The following is a 20,319-nucleotide window of genomic DNA, read 5'->3' as shown; positions in this document are numbered from 1 at the left end:
CCGACCCTAGCCTGGGAACCTCCATATGCTGTGGGTGCAGCCCTAAAAAGCAAAAAAAAAAGAAAAATCTTAAAATGAAAAAAAATCAACTCTTTGATTTTTGAAGACTTTGAAGAAGCAACCATTTTCCTTTAAGTTTTTTATAGTCTAGCTTAGAATAAAAATCTAGGCTTGATGAATGTTGATTAACATCCCTCATTAATAATCCACTTTATTATTATTTTTATTATCATTGTAACTATTTTTATTATTGAGGCAATTTTATGTGTTGCTTTTGTGTACAGTATTCTGCTCATCACTTTAAATGCATTTGTTCATTTAATCCTCGCAATAGCCATATTATATGTATATATATATATATATATATACATATATATATATAACTATTGTTTATTTGTTTATTTTGGCCACACCCATGGCATATGGAGGTTTCCAGGCCAGGAATGGAAGCTGAGTCAAAGCTTCGACCTGTGCCACAGCCAAGGCTATGCCAGATCCTTTAACCCACTGCACTGGACCAAAAACCGAACCCACACCTCCACGGCAACCTGAGCCACTGCAGCTGGATTGTCAACCCACTGCGCCACAGCAGGAACTGCTAGGTATACCGTTATTAACACTGCGTTGTAGAAAGAGCCTCCAGATGTTACAGATATGTTACGTAACATGTCCAAAGTCACACATCCAAAAGAGTCAAAGCCAGAATTCAAACATAGGTCTTTTTGACTCAAGAAACGTAGTTCTTCATCACTACCAAAATAAAAATGAAGATAAACTAACACAAATGTTAAAAATTGTCCTATTGATAATACAGAGAAAGTTCCTAAAAGGAAAATCAAGAGAGGGGGGAAAAGCCTCTCCCTTATTTCCTTTAACACTCCCACAAATATACAAAGGAAAATTCATGGAGGAAAGTAAAGCTAGAGAGATAGAATTAAAAGATGATCTTGGTATTACACAAAGGCGCCTTTGTCTTAGAGAACAAGAAAATGCAGTTTTTACTAAAATGAGAAATAAACAAAACACTTGGTACATGACTGAAATCCGGGAGGTAAATAGACCTGCATTTAAAACAACAAATATAAGTGGTAGCAAAAGAAAAAGAATTCTAAACACTGAGAATTGAGGGTCAGACAATCTTTCAAAGAAAAGAAGTGGGTTGATTAATATCCAAAGCAGGGAAAGATGAAAAACAAAGAATAATAATAATAATAATAAATCCCCAACATTGCAGGAAGAGAAAACGTCATGGACATCCATTGTGAGAAGTGACCCTGTATGTCACATCCGTTCACGAAATGTACACCTGGCTTCAGAGCAGCCAAGTCCCCTACAATTTAACCTACAGGGCATTCTTTATCTGAACCTTGAAGTTTTTTCCTCACTATAGAGCACTAACCTTAGAAACTGTCATTATATCATTGAACTGTGTTTTCAGTTCCTCTTGAGCGGTCTCCTTGAATGACTCATCCTCAGTCTTCTGGTAAAGCTCCCTGGCCTTGGCAACGAGCCGCTGCAGGGCTCCAGCGTGATCTTCCGCCTCCGATACTAGGGACTGAAAATGGTCCAGAAGCGAAAACTTCTCTTTCAGACCAGGCTGCAGTTGCAAAGGATGTTCTACTTTCTGATCCACTTCTTCCATCCACTGCTCCAACTGGTTTTTCCACTCTAGATAGTCATTCCATTGGCTAATCACAGATGCTAACGTGCTGGAATTAATGTCACGTTATAAAAATAAGTTATCTTAAGGACTCTACAGCAAACCAATCACGAGGGCATTGCATCCATGTAAGCTGTTTTACTGAATGCTACTGTAAGTGATGAAAACACGGCTTTTAAGTGCAGGGAGAAACACCACTTCTCTGACACAAGACACAGATTCTTCAAATGAAATCAATCTAGAAGGTATATGTATGACTGGGCCACTCTGTTGGGCAGCAGAAATTGGTACAACATTGTCAATCAATTATGCTTCAATTTAAAAAAAATAAAAAATAAAAGGTGAAAAAAAATAAATCTACGTCAAAATTTGAAGGGACCTGTAGTCATACAGGTATCTGGAGATTTGTCTTCCAAGTGCTAATTGTCCTAAATGAAGAGACACATATGTGTGTTATGCTGTTACAGCATTAGCACTGGGACCTCAGTTAAATTTGATTGAATATACATCAATTCTTCATTTTCTTCATTATTAATTTGATTTATCATATTAAAAGAATTCAAAATGTAAGGTATTCTTTCTGGGTACATAACATAATTAGGTTATTCATAACAGAATTCAAAATGTAAGGTATTCTTTCTGGGTAAATAACATAATTCGATTATTTTTTTCACTAAGGGATGTACATGCGAAATGTTTAGTGCTCTGTGTGGAATGTTTGAAGGAATGAAGGCGCAGTGCATTAATAATATGAGAAGGATGGTCACATAAGTCCTATACGTAATGGTCAAGGAAACAGCTCTCCAGATAGTCAAATAAAAGGCTCTCCAGACTGGCATTGTAAAAACTCTCCAATATTTACCTTCACAAACCATTTTCAACTCCTCTTCGGTGACCACTCCCAACCTCCCTGGCATGTAATCCGATGGTCCTGGAGTTGTATCTGTGGTGAATGTACTTCCAAATTGTTCCCTCTTGTGTCAACAGAAACCCTGAAGCCCTAAGCTTTCCTCAAAGAATTTTCCAGAATGTTCAAATCAATCTCACCTCTCTAGAATCCACCTCAAGCCCTGCTTTCTCCCATAGTCCGAAAGCATTGTAGGAACACCATCTGAATCAAGGTTTCTTTTTGTTTTGTTTTGTTTTTAATGTATCCTACACTAACCTCTGAGCTCTTAGAGGGCAACGACTGTTTTGTTCTGCTTCATTGTTTTAGCACAATAATTTGAACACTGCTACTGCTCAAAATGTAGTTGCCAAATTTAATTTCTTGCGGGAAGAGAGGAAAAAGGGATTTGAGTCTGCTTCTTGTATTTAACACTTTATTCTAATATCTGGAAAACAGTCACCCATATTCCTCTTCATTTTTATGAAGCTGGCCTATCGCCAAGCATTGGGATGTTTGGTTCACGCTTCAGCCTTCTGTAGGGTAACAGAACCATGGGATTTGATTTTTTTTCTTTGCTGACTGTTGGGCTACGACAAGGACTCAAAGTTCTTCTAACTTGGGGAGTCGCCACCTACCCTCCGCATTTAACAGAATCAAAACAAGACACAACTTCCCAGATTTTAGCTGTAAACATAGTTCAGTGCTTACACTGCAGGGAGTAACTGCAGCGTTGTTTTGTTTCGTGATGAGGTGTAATCTTTTATTCATCTATTATTACGACCATGTCACGCCCACACTTCTTCCGTGAGTTAACAGGACACAGAACCTTCAGAATGGGGCTCCTGGAAAGTGGCTTTCGTATGATTCTGACTGAAGATCATCTGTCCACCAAGCCAGCTAGTGCATTGGTGGATACTCTGAGAAAAGGGAGGCCAAAACCTTCCACTCACAAATGTAACACACCACCACCACCACCACCACCACCACTTGGTGTAACCATCGCTGTGCTTCACCGCAGGGTTGGGAAGGGCTGGTTGCTGCTCGTGAGAGGACCTCCACGCACTGCAGGAGGTTGGCTCTCCTGGCCTCGCACTAAAAGCGAGAACTCCCCATCACTGGGGTACCCAAATCCTCCCCACGCATTTCCACAACCCCAGTGTCCGTCGTGGCTATTACTTCCGGTTGAGAAAAAGATTTATACTTAAGTGCGTCAGTTGCCCACAACTGAATTGCCCTTAAAAATGAGAAGTTAGTAAAGAGCATATAACCTTGCCTTGATGAATGGATAGGAGGTATCTCACAGAGCCCATGTATGCAAGATTCCATGAGCGATAGTACATCGTTTGCACACACACACACACATGCACACATGCACAAACACAAAGCAAGCAAGACAAACCAGCCTTCGCCATTCCAAAAAGTACAATCTGAGTTAAGACAGGCATGCATACGAGCTAAAGTAATGTGCTTGGCAACCCAATGGCAGGGTATCGTCAGCGCTGCTCCGTTATTTCACTAAGCCCTGGGTTTGAATCAGACAAATAAACACTAAAGATCGCTTCCGTACCTCTGAGCATGGACGGAGGAGCTCATGATGTTTGCCCAGACGTCTTGAAGGGTCTGTAGCTGAGTCTGAATCACCTGCTGACCTTCCTTGTTGCTGCTCCTCAAGGCCTGTTCCCCTTTGCCAATGGCCATGTTCAGCTTAACTTCTCCTTCCCCTTTCATCAGAAGAATCTCCTATGAAGGAAGAGCACGTCCTGGTCAACAGAATTACTAAGAGCTTCTGATGTTTTAAAAAACAGCTAAGACTCAAAGTAGGGCATAGCTTACTCACTTGAAAATGAAAACAACAGCATCAAACCCTGGACCTTCCTGCCCTCTAATACCTTACTTAACTATTAGATACCCAGGAGTGCGGGAGTCAGAAATTAACTCTGATTTAAGTCCTTGGAAAACGCTGGGCCACTAGGCTCCAAATGGAACTTTACTGGATTTTGCATCCAAGTAAAAATAATAAATTATTTTGAAAATGAAGACACACTTATCAAAAACATAACAGTCCCGTATTTTCCTTGCCTGGCTAATGCCTGTCTTTCAGGGTCACCTTGCTGGCTGCAGACTGGGCTGGTGGCCTCCTTTGGCTGCAGTCACGGCTCCTACACACACTGCACAGCAAGCAACAATTTGCAGGTTGGTCTCGCCCACTGACAGTGAGCTCCCAGAAGGCAAAGGCTAGTTTCCGTCTCCATATTGCTATCCACTTGTCTGGGGAGTACCTGCTGTGGTGCAACAGGATCAGTGGCAGCATCTTGGGAGAGCTGGGATGCAGGTTTGATCCCTAGCCTGGCGCAGTGGGTTAAGGATCCTGCATTGCCGGAGCTGCAGCTTAGATAAACTGTGACTCAGATCTGATCCCTGGCCCGGGAACCCAACATGCCTCAGGATGGACAAACAAAACAAAACAAACTTGCCTGGGAGTAAAGTAGGCATTCCATAACATTTGCTAAATATTTAGTAAAAATATTAAAAATTATTTTAATCGAATGATAGTTTTTCTTTTAAAGCTATTAGAACACAAATGTGCCTTTACAAAAGGGAAAAGTGACCCTTGCAAATCCTCTTTTTTATTTTTATTTTTTGGTTGCACCCATAACGTGCAGAAGTTTCCAGGCCAGGGATCGAACCTGAGTCATAGCAGTGACAACTCTGGACCCTTAACTGCTAGGCCACCAACGATCTCCACACCCCATCCTCAATTAGAGGCTCACAGAACAATGAGGACCCAATTCCAACGTGTGCATCTAATCAAGTTTGTCTTCAGAAGGCATCGGCATCCGCTGCCTACCTGCACTTGTAACAGCCGTCTCTCCAAGGCATCTTTGCTCCCCGCCGTGCTCTCTGCACAGGCCAGCCTGTCCTGCATGTCTTTCACCCAGGACCACATGCTCTGCAGCGCCTCCTCCAGGGCCTCGTGCTCCTGCAGGGCCAGCTGGCAGCTGCGGAGTCTCTCCTTGGTCATTCGGAGTAAGTGCTGGTAGTTGGCGAGGAGCTGGGAGCACAGGCGTCCTTCTTTGCCGGCGCCGTGGCCCTCTTCACTGAGAAGCTGCCCTCTCTGGGAAAGCTTGTCCACAGACTCTCTAAAGGAAACAGGAAAAGGAGTTTAATTCGGACAATCTGGAGAGCAGAGGAGCAACAAGTGATTGTGGACAATGGAGCGGTGACCAGACAGGAGCTCCCAGCAGACGACGCACCTTTCAGGCACCGTGCTGGGACCCTCTTAGGGCTGGCTCCCGGGGCTCCTCTCGTGTCTCTGAATGCAGTCCACACGCAGCGGGGTGGGGGTGGGGGGGTGAGGGTGACTCAGGCTGTGTCCTGCCTAGAATGCAGCCCACTGGTCTGCTAGGGATTCTTTCCAGGCTGATGTCTAACTTTTCTCCTTTCCTAATTAATGTTCTCACCATAAACAGCTCCTGGAAGTTCCCCAAACACTCTGCCCTGGTGTAAACACATGGAGACTCCTCCTTCCTTCAGGATGGCTCTTCCGTTCTCTTCTGCGGCTTCTCTAATTGGCTCTTCACATCTCAGCATAGTCATCACTGTGGAAGCATCTCGAAGACGCCTCTTCTAAGTGTGCTCTGTCCAGCCTGCTCTGTCATCTCATACAACCTGTCTCAATCCACTGGGCTTTCACCTTCTAAAAGCCAAGGCTATTGCATTCATCTCCTGTCCCCAGGACCCAGCACAATGTTTGGCAGAGGCAAAGTACCAAAAAAAAAGTTTCTTTCAAAAGGTCATCTTATGCGTACTTATGGGTTTCTTCTCTGTGCCTTTGGTACTTGGCACATCTCAGTTTGGAGTTATGTTAATTAGGTCAAGGGCAAACATCATCACAGGTGGCTGAGTTGGTTTCACCCTGTTTTACTGAGTTCTGAATTCCAGTCCTCACATCCATCAGGAAATGCCTGGGATACCAGCAGGGAGAGTACAGATGCCTTAACAAAAACTGTGGTGAATGCTAGAAAAAGATGTGAAAGTTATCTCCTGCACTGTCTTAATTTTTTTTTTTTTCTGAGCAGCTACTATATAAATGGCGTCCTATGGGCCTCTGTGAGATATACTAGACTTACACAATATTACATATACTTAAAACTACATCTTTTATAATCCGGTTGGTGAGACAAGAAGCTGGCTTATGCAATAATGTGAGTTGAATAATAATTCAAGATGACAGAGATCCCTGGTTACTACAAGAGGTAAACATTCAATGATTTTCAAATCTGGGGTTCTTTTTAAAAGTACAGGACATCCCCACCAAGATATCTGAAGTACTGGAAAATATGGTGAAAAAACATCCAGAGAACTGGGAGGAGCAAGTGGCAAGAGAGAGAAGTCAGGTGACTCAGCTGGGAGACCAGCAGAACATGTTAACATCAGGGCCATCCAGAGAAGCAGCCAGTTCAAAAGAACCTGGGAACAAATACATCTAAGGACCCTTAGCATCTGTCCCGGAACATCAGACAGTAACAACTCAGGAAGAACATGGAAAGTCACTTTAAACATTTGTAAGGAGGAGAGAAGCAGGTCTGGCCATGATATATTGTACCTAGACAAGAGTCAAGTTTTTTGTTGCTGTTGTTTGTTTGTTTTTTGTTTTTGTTTTTTAGGGCCATGCTTCAGCATATGGAAGTTCCCAGGGTAGGAGTCAAATCAGAGCTATAGGTGCTGGCCTACACTCACAGCCATAGCAACACCAGATCTGAGCCACATCTGCAACCTATCTATATCACAACTATGGCTACGCTGGATCCTTAACCCACTGAGGACGGCCAGGGATCAAACCCTCATCCTCATGGATACTAGTCAGGTTTGTTACCACTGAACCACAACAAGAACTCCAACAAGAGTCAAGATTTTAAAAGAAAATAAAGTACAGTGTAATTTCCAGAGCTATGTAGTTAGAATGATGCTATTATTCTGTCAATTCAACAAATACTTTCTATTTTTGGCACTATACTAGATAAAGTTGATAGAGACTGATGATCCCTGGCCTTGAGGACTCACCACTGGGTTGGGGTTTATAAAATTGAAACCCAGGTACAAAAGCCCTTCCATGTCCCCTGTCTTTTGTTTGTAGAAAAGCTGTAGTCTCCCAGGTATCCCTGGGCCACAAAAGAGCAGGCGCAAACATTTAATGCTTAGGACAATAGAGTCACAGAATCTTTAGTTCCTCCCAGAAGGGCATAGATAACAGTGCCTGATGCATATTCCTGAGTTGTTTTTCAGATGCTGTAACTGCCACTAGAAGAAAATGCTAACTGCATGATGACGAGACTGTAGGTGTGACATAAGCTGCTCCATCTTGAGCAGTACCGAATCTGTGACTTGTACAATTCCAAGAATTGGCCTCAAGTGAAGGGGAACAAACTGACCCTGGAACTGAAGATTAATTGTGCTTAAAATAATCAAGATGACACTGACCAGACCATCGCCTGACCCGTTTTAAGATGCTTCTCAAAGCTAACTGCCGTTCTGCATGTGGTTCCCGCCCTGCACACCCTTGCAGCTTTCCTTTAGAAGTTCTTTCCTTTAGAAGTTCTTGCCTTCTGATCGGCAACAGGGAGTTCTACCTTCTTTCCAGGAATGCTGGCTTTCTCAATAAAGTCATATTTCCTTTTACCCAACACCTTCTCTCAGTATTGGATTCTTGAGCAACAAGCAGCCTAACCTGAGTTCGGGAACAAAATCAACAAAGAGTTTACCCCATGGTAAAAGGCTCACAGAGGTGGGACCAAAGCATTTCAGGGAGATTGCATAAAGGCCATCAAACTGGCACACCAATAATTGCTCTCAGTGTGGGTGCTGCTTCTGCACTTGTGCGTATATTTGTCTTTCAAGAAAAGGAATATTTGGCATGTTCGACCACAAGGAGGATTCAGTGGAAATAAGGAATGGGTATGATCTGAATTAGGCGATTTTTGCTCAGTTGATTGATGTTGCCGATTCGCCTGGTTAAGCAGGCTGGGTACCAGCCTCTGCTGCTTCACTGCAGCCTTTTCCTGCTCAAAGTGCATCTCTCTCTGTAAGGTGACAGTTAGACAGTTAAAGAGTTTGGGGTCAAGCTGCACTCCCCCAGTGGAAAGCATTCGATCTTCCAATGCAAGAACTCCGATGAAGCAACTGAAAAATGCCAGGGGGAAGCATGAATTTAGGGAGCAAAGCCGTGACAGTGGTGGAATCCAAAGCACAGGCCAGAGAACCGTGCCTGGGAAGGAGCTAGAAACATTTGCTCTGTCAGCAAGCAATGAGGAGACAAGTCTTACAATGGAGATAACGAACCTCTAGGACAGACTACATGACCTCATGCTTTCTGCCTTACTAAGAATATTACGAAAATGAGGTGCATTGGAAATGGTACTGGAGGCTGAAGTGTATGAAGAATATATGGAAATTGGGGTCTCTAGCATTATTTTTGTACATGAAGAATATCATTATAATGATAGTCTAACAATAACCCCCGAGAAGAAAGCATATTTATTATTATTATCTCAATGCTTAAAAGTTAATATCAAGCAGTACAGGAAATGAGTGGCCTCTCCAGTCTGTTGAGCAAAGGAGACCAGCTCCTTAATTCCACCCCATGCTCTCTCCAGAATACCACACAACTACAGAAACACTGCACAATCGTTTGTATTCTAGATAATCAGAGAGAGAAACACAAACGACCACCACCAACTCACCAGCCAACCAGCCAACAACCAACCCAAATAAAAAACGAACCAGACAAACACTTGTCAGTGGGGAAAGAACCTACCCCTCATCTGCACCGTACCTTGCAGCCAGTAGTTCTCCCAGGAACATTTCAATTTTATGGACTTCATTTTTCTTCTCAGGGATGTGCTGCTTACTCTCTCCTAAATTTTCCGTGTTTAATCTTTCATCCATTTCGTGGATCCATAAGTTCAGTTTTCTGTGCTGATCTTCAAAGCTAAAGAAAAGAAAAACATCTTAGAGAAATTCATATCTGCTTATTTTAATAAATTCTAGTATCTGAGGTCACAATATCTATGGCAACTGAGATCACATGAATTTTCAAGTAGTGAAGAAAACTTGACAATCAGCCCATTCAGATTATCACTTGTTTCAATAACAAAACGACAAATCCTAGGCATTTCTCCTGAGATCCAAGCAGAAAAAGCAGTACCTATCTCACTGAGTTGATTTCCTTGGTAATCACAGCTGGTAATTACCAGCAAAACTACATTCCTGTGTCGGTGGGCACTTAACTTTGTGTCTTACTACAAAGACTCTGAACTGGGGCCAGTGGATAAATGGGGTGGTGGAAGCCCTGGAAAAAGCACAGAAAGTCACCTCTGTGTCTTTGTACCTTGTGGGGGGATCTGAATATGACACAAGAGCTCTAGGGTTCTTAAATTCTGAAAACAACGTAAATTCTCTAAGAAATCTGGACAAGAGTCAGGCAAATTACTCTCCAACCAAACAGCCATTTTGATTGTATGGACGTCTTTCTTCTCCCAGTAGTAGAAGCTTTTGTTTTTGTTTTTTTTTTTCCCTTCTAATTTTATATTCACCCTTGTTGACACAGCTTCCTGTTTGGAATCTTGATTCACAAACATACAATGGATGCCTTCTGTCTTGATTCCAACCCAGCAGAAGCAGCCACAAAGAAAAGATCTGGATCATCTAAAACCTGCACGTCATGATTCTAGTATCTTAAATTAGCTAAAAAAATAAATAAATAAATAAAATACACGTGCATTTATGTCACCTACAACTACTAATGAATATAATTCCTTCCTTTTTCTCTGTGTCAAAAGTAAAGCCAAATGACGCCACCAGAGTCTGGGCAATCAGTTATTGTCCCTGTATGAACCTGTGCTTAAGGTCAAAACTCACTACAATTTAAACTCATAATTTCAAATGTTATTTGTGTATTCCCAGTGGCTCTTTTCTCTAAATATTTGAAGCCATTTTGTGTGTATGATGAAATCTACACTGGTCAAAACAACCTACCTCCCAAGTTCCAAAGCACAGTCTTGAAGAGCTTGTTTGTCTTTAAGGCACTGTTGCAGAAATGCTTGAAACTCTTCGTTAGCCTTTGTAATTTGTTCCTGAATGCTACCGACGATTTGTTTAGACAAATGCGCATACAAAGTTTGTCCTTCTCGAGTCACGGCATCAAGCTTGCTCTGCCCATCACTGACTGAGTCCAAAATGTTCTGATTTGGGAAATAAAGGTAATATATAATATTCGCTATTACTCAGAGACCCTGCTCCAGAGGAGCATTCATTATAAATCTGACCTGAGAGAGTAGAGCAAGAGAAGAAAAATGGAGCCCAAAGAAAAAACGTCTTTGGAGTTCCCGTCGTGGTGCAGCGGAAGCGAACCTGACTAGGCATCATGAGGTTGCCAGTTCGATTCCTGGCCTTGCTCAGTGGGTTAAGGATCCAGCGTTGCCGTGAGCTGTGGTGTAGGTTGCAGACACCGCTCAGATCTGGTGTTGCTGTGACTGTGTTGTAGGCCGGCGGCTACAGCTCTGATTAGACCCCCAGCCTGGGAACCTCCATATGCCGTGGGTGTGGCCCTAAAAAGACAAAACATACATGCAAAAAGTCTTTAACAAGGCTGGAATGAGCCTGATGTCTACAATTGGATAAATCAAGACTTATAATGGATGATGGTGCCAGCCTGTCAGTGGAACCACTGAGGACAAACTATGAACAAGGTGGAGCCTCAAAGGATGTTCTTATCAAGGTCTGTTCTCATCTCACCCCATTCTCATCATCCCAGCCTGGTCCAGGCTCCCCTCCTCACATGGTTAGTGTGACATCTTCTAAGGAGTCAACTGTCTCTACCCCTCCTCCTTGTCCGGTCCAACCTGCGCACAAAATCCTGCCTTCGAATCCCTTCTTCTCTTGGTATGTACCTCTTCCTTGGAAGATCATACACATGGGTGGGGCTTCAACAGAGCAAAGAAGCCCAGAGCTGCTGTGCTAGCCCTGCCTCTCTCCTGAGCCCCAAAGTGCCATTTGTGGTCATCGCTCAGCCTTTTCTTTGTGGAGTTCTATTGCATCTCGAGCCTCAAAGCCAGAGTTCCCTGGTGACACAGCAGTTTAAGGCTCTGGTGTTGTCACTGCTGTGGCATAAGTTTGATACATGCCTTGGGCATAGCAAAAAAAAACAAAAAAGGAATTCCCACTGTGGCTCAGTAGGGCTAGTATCCATGAAGATTTGGGTTTCGTCCCTGGCCTTGCTCAGTGGGTTAAGGATCCAGCATTGCCACAAGCTGCAACGTAGCTCGCAGATGTGACTCGGATCTGACATTGCTGTGGCTGTGGTGTAGGCCTCAGCTGCAGCTCCAATTCGACCCTTAGACTGGGAACTTCCATATGCCATAGGTGTGGCACTAAAAAGAAATCATAAAATAAAACAGATCCTCCAAGGGGATAACACCATATCTGAATTCACTTTGCCTCCTGCAAAACCAGTTCCCTATATAATCATGACCTTTCTACCCTGGCTGGTAATGAGTTTTCTACATAATTGCCATCACCCATTAGGCCACAAAAATCCTCGTGTTCCTCACTGATTTTTTAAAGAAATTTTTATAATACTTAACACAGTGCTTTGCTCAGATCAGCTGCTTGAAAAACTTGATCAAAACTCAATTTGAACCAAGTCTCCTATCAATCATTCTTAACTCTACTTCACAGTGGCCTTCTCTTATCTGAATTTATACACTTTTCATAGTCTGTAACATGTATGAAATTTATAACATCTATTGCTTCTATCTGAGTATATTCTAGCTCCAAATTGAGATGTTATATAAAAAAAAAAACACAAGCTGTGTCTTCTTCCTCTTAAAACTCCTCCATGATAATGATATAAATTAGATAGTTATTTATGCTTTTACTACTATAAAAGCTAAAATTAGGTTTATTCCAAAGAATAATCAACAGGCTCAAAAAGAGAGGAAAGGGGTCTAGAAATTCTAACTTTTTCTCAACCTATTTTTCATATTACTTGTCTTCTTCATACCTGGAGATCATGGAGCTTTGCCTCGAGAACTTTGCTGTCCCCGGTTCTATCTGATGATTCCTTTGCCGCTGCCTTTATTCCAGAAAACCATTCTTGAAATTCCTGCATAGACTCTTTGGAAAGTAACAAAAATAAGAAATCCATCCAAAACATGGAAAGAGCTTCCGGCATTATCCCAATGCAGTAATTCTGGCCTCGGTCTATTGCATCTTGCCTTACAGTACATTCCAGAAAGAAAACAATAATAATAACCATACAGACCATGATACTATAAGGTCTACAACCACAACTGTTCATGACAGAATTGAGAAATTACCTCAGAGAAAAGAGTGAAAAGAAATTTGTATTCCTGACATGTCCGATTTCCCACTGGGTGTCTTTCTTTTGCAAACCAACGATAACTGCCTGACTACGTGAGCGTGAGCAGTGTCCTGGGGGACCTTAAAGTCACTTCTGTGGGAAAGGGAAGAACCATCTCCTCGGTGCACGAAGCTGACGTAGCGCATCACACACCACACCAGAGCAGAGGCACCGCTGTGTGGGAAGCCAAGCCAGGGACACATGACTGGCAATTTCCTGAATTACATGGTGGCCTCTCCTGAGATCCAAGTGTACTGTGCCCACTTCACCAGAGCAGCGGGAGTGATTTTCCACACACACGTCCAGCTAGGAATTGAACTGAAACTCAGGATCATCAAAATGGCGGACTCCCGCCTCCTTGGGGGGAAGCGGAAACCTCTGCGTGAGCTGAGAGCCCAACCACAGCGCTGCTCGTGCTCAAATCTCAACACACACACACACACACACCCCAATTTAAAAAGTGACTCTGGTGGAAAGTGTTTTCAAACTTCTGCCGGCAGTTTCTAGGCAGCATTTGGTTTGGACTGTTTCTTGTAAACAAACTATTCACGCGAAGGCCTCTGGGAGCTCACCATGGAAGTGTTTTTCCAGCGACTCCTGAAGGCTGGCCTGCGTCTTGGAGCAAGACTGGCTCACAGCCTCGTGTCTCTTAATCAGCCCGGTCATCGCACTGCCCAAGCTCTCCAACTCCACCGAGTGGTACTTGCGGCACAGGCTATTGAGATTTTCTTGGGCGGAGCTGATGTTGCTTTGCTGACTTTGAAGCTCTTTTTGTATTTCCTGTAGAATAAAAGCATGCCACTGAAGGATATTCATCACAGAGATATGCCAGCTACTCAACTCTGGGACTTTTTTTTTTTTTTTAAATTGATGCTGTTGAAATCTACTCAGAAAGATATATACATTTGGAGGATTTTTTCAGAAAGTATTTGTGATGGATCTGTGTTGATTCTTGCAGAATTCTGCCCAGTTCTCCTTGAGAGCAACGGTGAACAGCTGTTGAGAGGTAGCTGGGGTTTGGATCAGAGTGTAGCATTTCAAGCAAATTAAACATTTCTTTGTGGGTTCCAGCCCATGACCTTGGGTGTGGTTAGTGGATTAGAGACTATTCATGGAGCCCACCTCCTAGGTCTGCATCTTTAATAGGCCACAGGGACTTTGTTTCAGGTTCACAGGCCACACTCAAAGTCCCAGGAGTTAATTTAAAAATATAAACATCCTTAGTCTCAAGCACAGTTAAGAAAACATGCTAAAAGAACACAGACCACATATGCTGAAAAGTCACTTCCCAAGCTTGACAGACAACTGCTCAGGGACGTCCTCTGTGAATACGTGACTGTGCACAGATGACACGGAAGTAGAATATTTTCTCCACTATTTTTCAAATATATCCTTCTCTAGATGAAAGCAGTCACACTGACCAATAAAAATAATTAAGTGACAAAAACCTATGTCGTTTCCAAATTTGAAAATTCATGGCAATTCAAATAGTCCTTCTATAGGCTCTCCCTTTTTACTAATACATATATAAGTGAATATATATGTTTAGTATATATATATATATATAAACAGGTACAACCTATGAGCAGGTCCTAGAGCAAAGCATGCTTTCTGGCTTTCAAATTTTCATCTCAGGTTTCTTACCATCTGCTTGCAGTTCTCCAGCTGTTATTTACTTTGCTGTGTCCTACATCATGAATTAGTCAGTCTGGAGTTAGTATGGGTAATGGAGAACAGAGGTTATATTTGGATGAAAGTCACTGTAAAACAGGAGAATGAAAGTGACTGCTGAAGTGTAAGCCCTCCGTGACAGTTTATGACTTACCTTCACTTTTCTCAGCCCTTCACAAGTCTCAGTTTGGGCGCAGTTCATCAGGGAGTCTTCTAGTTTCGTCAGCCAGGTCGCGATGTCGCTAATGAACTTCTCCACTTGTGCACTCTGAGCAGTGAACGCTTTCAAGGTCCCTTTGGCTTCCTCTGTAATTTCCTTGGCATGCTCCAGCTTCTGCCTCAAGTCGGCTTCTATAAACTAAACATAAAGTAAGAGTTCATTAACATCTGTGAAGACCAGCGCCCTCACTCAGCAGGAATCTCCTGCAGGAGGAAGCCCATTCACGGGCAGCTTAACTGTAAAAGTCGCAGACGCCCAGCCACGGTTGCTAATTCCACTCTTCTAAGAAGGAAAATCAGTGGGTACAAGTTGCCAAATATTTGAAGTAATGGGGCAACGGAAAAAGGGAAGACTACCGTTAACACTGAACTTTGAAAATGGAAGTTTGGACGGAGGTTCCAGGGAATCCATGAAATCCCATTTCAAAAGCAGGGCTGGACCCACACAGTTACCAAGGTTGGGACCAAAATCCTGATCTTTGTTGTCCTGGGAAACGCGCACACATTTTTGGCCCTGATGTAGCTGCCACTTTGAACAAACACTATTTTGGGATTTTCATCATGAAGCGATGTCATTTTTGGCTCTCATTTAAAATACTTGATGAGGGAGTTCCTGTTGTGGCTCAGCGGTTACAAACCCGAATAGTATCCACGAGGATGCAGGTTTGATCCCTGGCCTCACTCAGTGAGTGGGTTAAGGACTGGCACTGCTGTGATCTGTGGTGTAGGTCGCAGATGCAGCTGGGATCCCGCACTGCTGTGGCTGTAGCATAGGCTGGCAGCTGGAGCTCCAATTCGACCCCTAGCCTGGGAAGTAGGCATGTGGGAAATTCCATATGCTGCAGGTGTGGCCCTAAAAAGACATCCCCCCCAAAAAAGAAAAGAAATATGCTATTAGTACTACCACAAGGAATTCTAAAGATGTTACTGTTTGTGTTTGCTTAGAATTATGATAATGATAACTATAAGAATATAAACATACATACTAATACAAGTACTTTATGCATAAATATATCCATAAATATCCCTATATATGTATTTTTGAGAGGATATAGTGTATAGAATTGTTATAAACTTGATTGAGTGCTTACCTGAAGGTCTGGTGGCGTTTCTGGATTTTTAGTTAATTCTTTAAGATCGTTAACTTTGGAATGAAGTTCTTCTAATCGCAATGCTTTCTTTTTAACCTCAGACTGCCAAAATAAAAGACAAAGGGGAAAGGCATCACTATTGTAAATACAGACATGTTACACTTGGCCTTTAATAAGTTCAAGCATTAAGTGTGTCAAAATGCCCAACTATAATCCAGAAAACCAAACCAAACCAAATAACAACAACAAAAAAAAAAAACCCACAAAACTGCTTCATTTTTCTGAGGGCTCTTATTTTTAATGAATGTGGAAAAATGTCACCATTAACTTTCATTGGCAATGTGAGGGAGGATGTGGAATTTTCTTTCTTCCCACCCTCTTTTATTGGAGAAAAAGAAATAAAGCTCCTGGAAAAAATTAAGCACTGACCAAAAGTCTTGAGTCAGAGGGGATTTTCAGCAGACCGCTGTCTACTCATTAGTATTAATATCACTGGCTATTATGGCAGCAGTAAGTCTTGAGGAAGCACTTCAAAACAAAGACACATCAGGAGCGCCTCTTAATTATGGTAGACTAGAGGTCATACATAAGAAACACTTCAAATAAAAATTTCAAGGATGTTAAAATAGAAATCGGGTTGATCAGGAAATTTGACATTTAACATTTTACCTTCTTTTTTTTTCACCAACACTAACACAAAAAGAAAGCATAATCAAGGTATCATTACTGAACCAATCAGATATTTATAAACTCCAGTAGTTATTTGGGTCCACAAAGGACCAATGAATGAAAGCATCCTTCTCCAGGGAAATGTGGTGTTCTGGTGTTTTGTGGACACTAACAAACCTCCTGATGCCTTCAGCCCAGAAAGTAATTTACTCACCCAGTAAGAAGTGATGAATTGACTGTCAGGCCCAGTGGCCTTCCCCAGAAGCAGCCTGGGCAATTAAGGAATCTCACCTACGCTACCACACTTCATTTCCTGCACGGCAGCAGCACTAGCCCTGTCAGGCCCTGGGTTTATTGATTAGCTGGTGACTTGCAGAGGTGACATAAAAAAACCCATCCCTGCAAGTGAGTGACCAACCTGGACATAGTGAAGGTGGCTGACACCCTCTGGCTCCCTGAGGTCAGTACCAGGAGCATCCTGTAGGCTGACTGAACAACTGGCCCTGATTTGCAGCATTTACCACCAGTTTTTGCTACAACAGGAGTCACCAAACACGGACTTTGAAGAGCCACACGGTAGCACACATTCTAAGATATTTCCACCATGTGGATATAATAAATGTCAATAACTTAAGAGCCTAGATGGGGGCATTCCCGTCGTGGCACAGCGGAAATGGATCCAACTAGGAACCATGAGGCTGCGGGTTCGATCCGCCTTGCTCAGTGGGTTAAGGATCCAGTGTTGCTGTGAGCTGTGGTGTAGACCGCAGATGTGGCTTGGATTCCGAGTTGCTGTGGCTCTAGCGTAGGCTAGTGGCTACAGCTCCAATTAGACCCCTAGTCTGGGAACCTCCATATGCCACGGGTGCAGCCCTATAAAGACCAAATACAAAAAAAAAAAAAAAAAAAAGAGCCTTGATAACAGTAATATGTAGAATAATAATTAGGACACAACATGCTTTGAGTATTTACAGCCTTCATTTTAAATTCCATTTATTTAATTGTACAGTTATTTACAATTTAATATTTTTTTCTTTTTAAAGCTGTACCTATGGCACATGGACGTTCCCAGGCTAGGGGTTGAATTGGAGCTGCAGCTGCCAGTAAATACCACAACCACAGAAATGCCCGATCTGAGCCACATCTGCGACCTATGCCACAGTTTGAAGCCATGCTGGGTCTTTAACCCACTTCGATGCCAGGGATCGCACACGCACCCTCACCAGCACCATGTCAGGGTCTCAACCCAATGAGCCCAATGGAAATGCCTACAATTCAATTTTAAATAGTGGTTGTGTTTAACACTAGCTTGAGAAATTCCTAAATACCTAATTATCGACTTTTGTGAGCTGGTACCAGCTGTATTCTAGCACACAGCACTGTTCGAGCTGTTCTGTTAATTTAACATCAAAGGACGACTTTGCTTGTTTGCCAAAGCAAAAAACAGATAAGAACTAAAGAGGCTTTGGGATCCCTTTCCTGACTGTACGTTGAGTCTGGATAATTCCCTCTACTTCTGTGTGCTCTTAGAAATAGGAACAATCCATAGAATATTCTTTGGGTCAAAGAGACAGCTGATTACTTAGGAAATACAGATGATTCAGACCACATTTTATTTCAGGCTACAGGCCTTCTTTCCTGCGACAGTCAAGTTCCACACGTGTGCCGGGCACAGTGCCAGGCCCCAGAGCACACAGTGTAAACCGTCTCTTCCCTGATCAAGGGCCCTGTCAGTCCTGTGCTTTGTGAAACAGGTTACCTCTGGCCACTCTTTTTCCCCTTCCCCTGCTTCACTTTTCACGATAGCACGATTCCAGCTCGACATGTGACATATGCTATAATACATACATTATATTCATGTAAATAGCAGTGAGGGCGTGACTGGTTTACCATTAAATTCTCAATGTCTAAAACAGTGCCTAACGTATTTTAGATGCCCATTAGGAATTTGACAGGTGGATGAATAAATGAATGCAAGACATGGAAATAAAAGGAGTTGAAAATAAACTGGTGTCTTGAACTTGAAAAGCCCACTATCTGTGGAAGCCTGTGACACTCCAAGGTCCAGCTTTCTTCCATTTCTGAAAAGGCCGTGGAAGAACCCAGCACCTAATCTAAGTGTTCAGGACATGGTCAGTACTCAGTAAACATTTTGCTTGAAAGAAGAAAAAATAAATATGCAATATTACTAAATTGCAAACATGTGGGTTTCCAGTAGGAAAGTGGTTTGCCATAATCTCAGACACATGGGGCAAATTATAGATTTTATGAATCTCTACATTTCTGCTAATACTTTTTTTTTTTTTTTTTTTGGCTTTTCCAGGGCTGCACCCACGGCACATGGAGGTTCCCAGGCTAGGGGTCTAATCGGAGCTGTAGCCACTGACCTACGCCACAGCCATAGCAAGGCAGGATCCGAGCCACATATGCAACTTACACCACAGCTCACGGCAATGCCAGATCCTTAACCCACTGAGCGAGGCCGGGGATATGAACCCACAACCTCATGGTTCCTAGTTGGATTTGGATTCGTTAACCACTGAGCCATGAGAGGAACTCTCCTTCTGCTAATACTTTAAATAAAGAGTTCCAACTAAGACGTGATAAAAATGCAAAAAACACCCGCCCCCATCCATAGCCTATTCAACTTTCAAGCAAACAGCAAAAGATAGTTAAGAGTTTTGTGACGCTCATATGTGTCTTGAAAAAAAGAATGAATTCGACTAAAAGGGTACAGTGTTTTCGTAGTCTGGTCAATGAGGCACCACAAGTTACTATATGAAGGTGCAGTCATTTTACCTCAAATTCTTTCAGGAATTCTTCTGCTCTGAGGCTGTTATTCAGATTGCTGATGCTTTCGGCCACCTGTGGCACAGAATTGTTGGACCAGCCGTCGATCTCATCTTTACTCGTCAGTATATCATCCCAGATGGACATGCTCATCCTCAACCTATCCATGTTTTCCTCAATTTTCTCGGATATCTGGAAGAGAAAAGAAAGGCCAAATCATTGAATCTGAGTCCTTAAGATACTCTTTGTCCACCAAAGTACTAAATACATCAATGCCACCTTCATATTCTGAACAAAAAACTAAAGTTTTACAACTCTTATGAAAATCTAGGAGTTCCTGTTGTGGCTCAGCATAAATGAATCTGACCAGCATCCACAAGGATGCCGGCTCAATCCCTGGCCTCACTCAGTGGGTTAAGGATCCGGTGTTGCTATGGCTGTGGCGTAGGCTAGCAGCTGAAGCTTCAATTTGACCCTTAGTCTGGGGACCTCCACATGCCATGGGTGTGGCCCTAAAAAGACAAAAAAAAAAAAAAAAAAAAAATCCAGTTAGTGCACCTGGCTCAAGTAGATGCTAACATTACACTGTATCTGTCATCAGGAGAGTTGATGGAATTGCAATTTTCATCTGCAAATTGGAAAACTAAATAATAACAGGTCTATTGCCGTTTACTATAACTCTAAGGTTTAATTTTATGCAGGATAGGAGACCTTCTAGGGCAGTACTGAATTCATTCATTCATTCATTCATTTATTCTTTGGACACCCTGTAGCATATGGAGCTCCTGGGCTAGGGATCAGATCCGAGCCACAGCCACGAACTAAGCTGCAACTGTGCAGATCCTTAACCCACTGTGCCAGGTCAGGGATTGAACCCGCGTCCCAGCACTCCCAAGATGCTGCCAATCCC

At 42.7% G+C, this 20,319-nt stretch overlaps 1 protein-coding gene across 27 annotated transcripts in view; it reads right to left on the bottom strand.

Annotated features, from left to right (window-relative positions):
- The window catches only part of SYNE1 (spectrin repeat containing nuclear envelope protein 1), a 486,694-nt gene that overhangs the window by 250,945 nt on the left and 215,430 nt on the right, over positions 1-20,319 (bottom strand). For all 27 annotated transcript variants that reach the window (XR_014844515.1, XR_014844516.1, XR_014844517.1 and 24 more), the window contains 10 exons: positions 19,419-19,601; positions 15,951-16,052; positions 14,795-14,998; positions 13,542-13,749; positions 12,610-12,722; positions 10,584-10,789; positions 9,382-9,537; positions 5,398-5,689; positions 4,117-4,289; positions 1,400-1,709 (listed from right to left, as the gene is read on the bottom strand). Coding sequence is in view for 23 of the 27 variants with exons in the window: in XM_085023506.1 (XP_084879632.1) it covers positions 1,400-1,709; positions 4,117-4,289; positions 5,398-5,689; positions 9,382-9,537; positions 10,584-10,789; positions 12,610-12,722; positions 13,542-13,749; positions 14,795-14,998; positions 15,951-16,052; positions 19,419-19,601 (1,947 nt within the window). In the remaining 4 variants the exon portion in view is untranslated. The remainder of the gene's footprint in view (positions 1-1,399; positions 1,710-4,116; positions 4,290-5,397; positions 5,690-9,381; positions 9,538-10,583; positions 10,790-12,609; positions 12,723-13,541; positions 13,750-14,794; positions 14,999-15,950; positions 16,053-19,418; positions 19,602-20,319) is intronic.

Source organism: Sus scrofa, chromosome 1 (assembly GCF_054392235.1).
Source record: "Sus scrofa isolate SSC_HxYL_T2T_F1_AM1 chromosome 1, Sscrofa_HxYL_maternal_Yorkshire_Landrace_v2.0, whole genome shotgun sequence".
Classification (NCBI taxonomy): Eukaryota; Metazoa; Chordata; class Mammalia; order Artiodactyla; family Suidae; genus Sus; species Sus scrofa.
The sequence above is the reverse complement of the archived record's forward strand: the minus strand, read 5'-3'. Positions and strand labels throughout refer to the sequence as shown.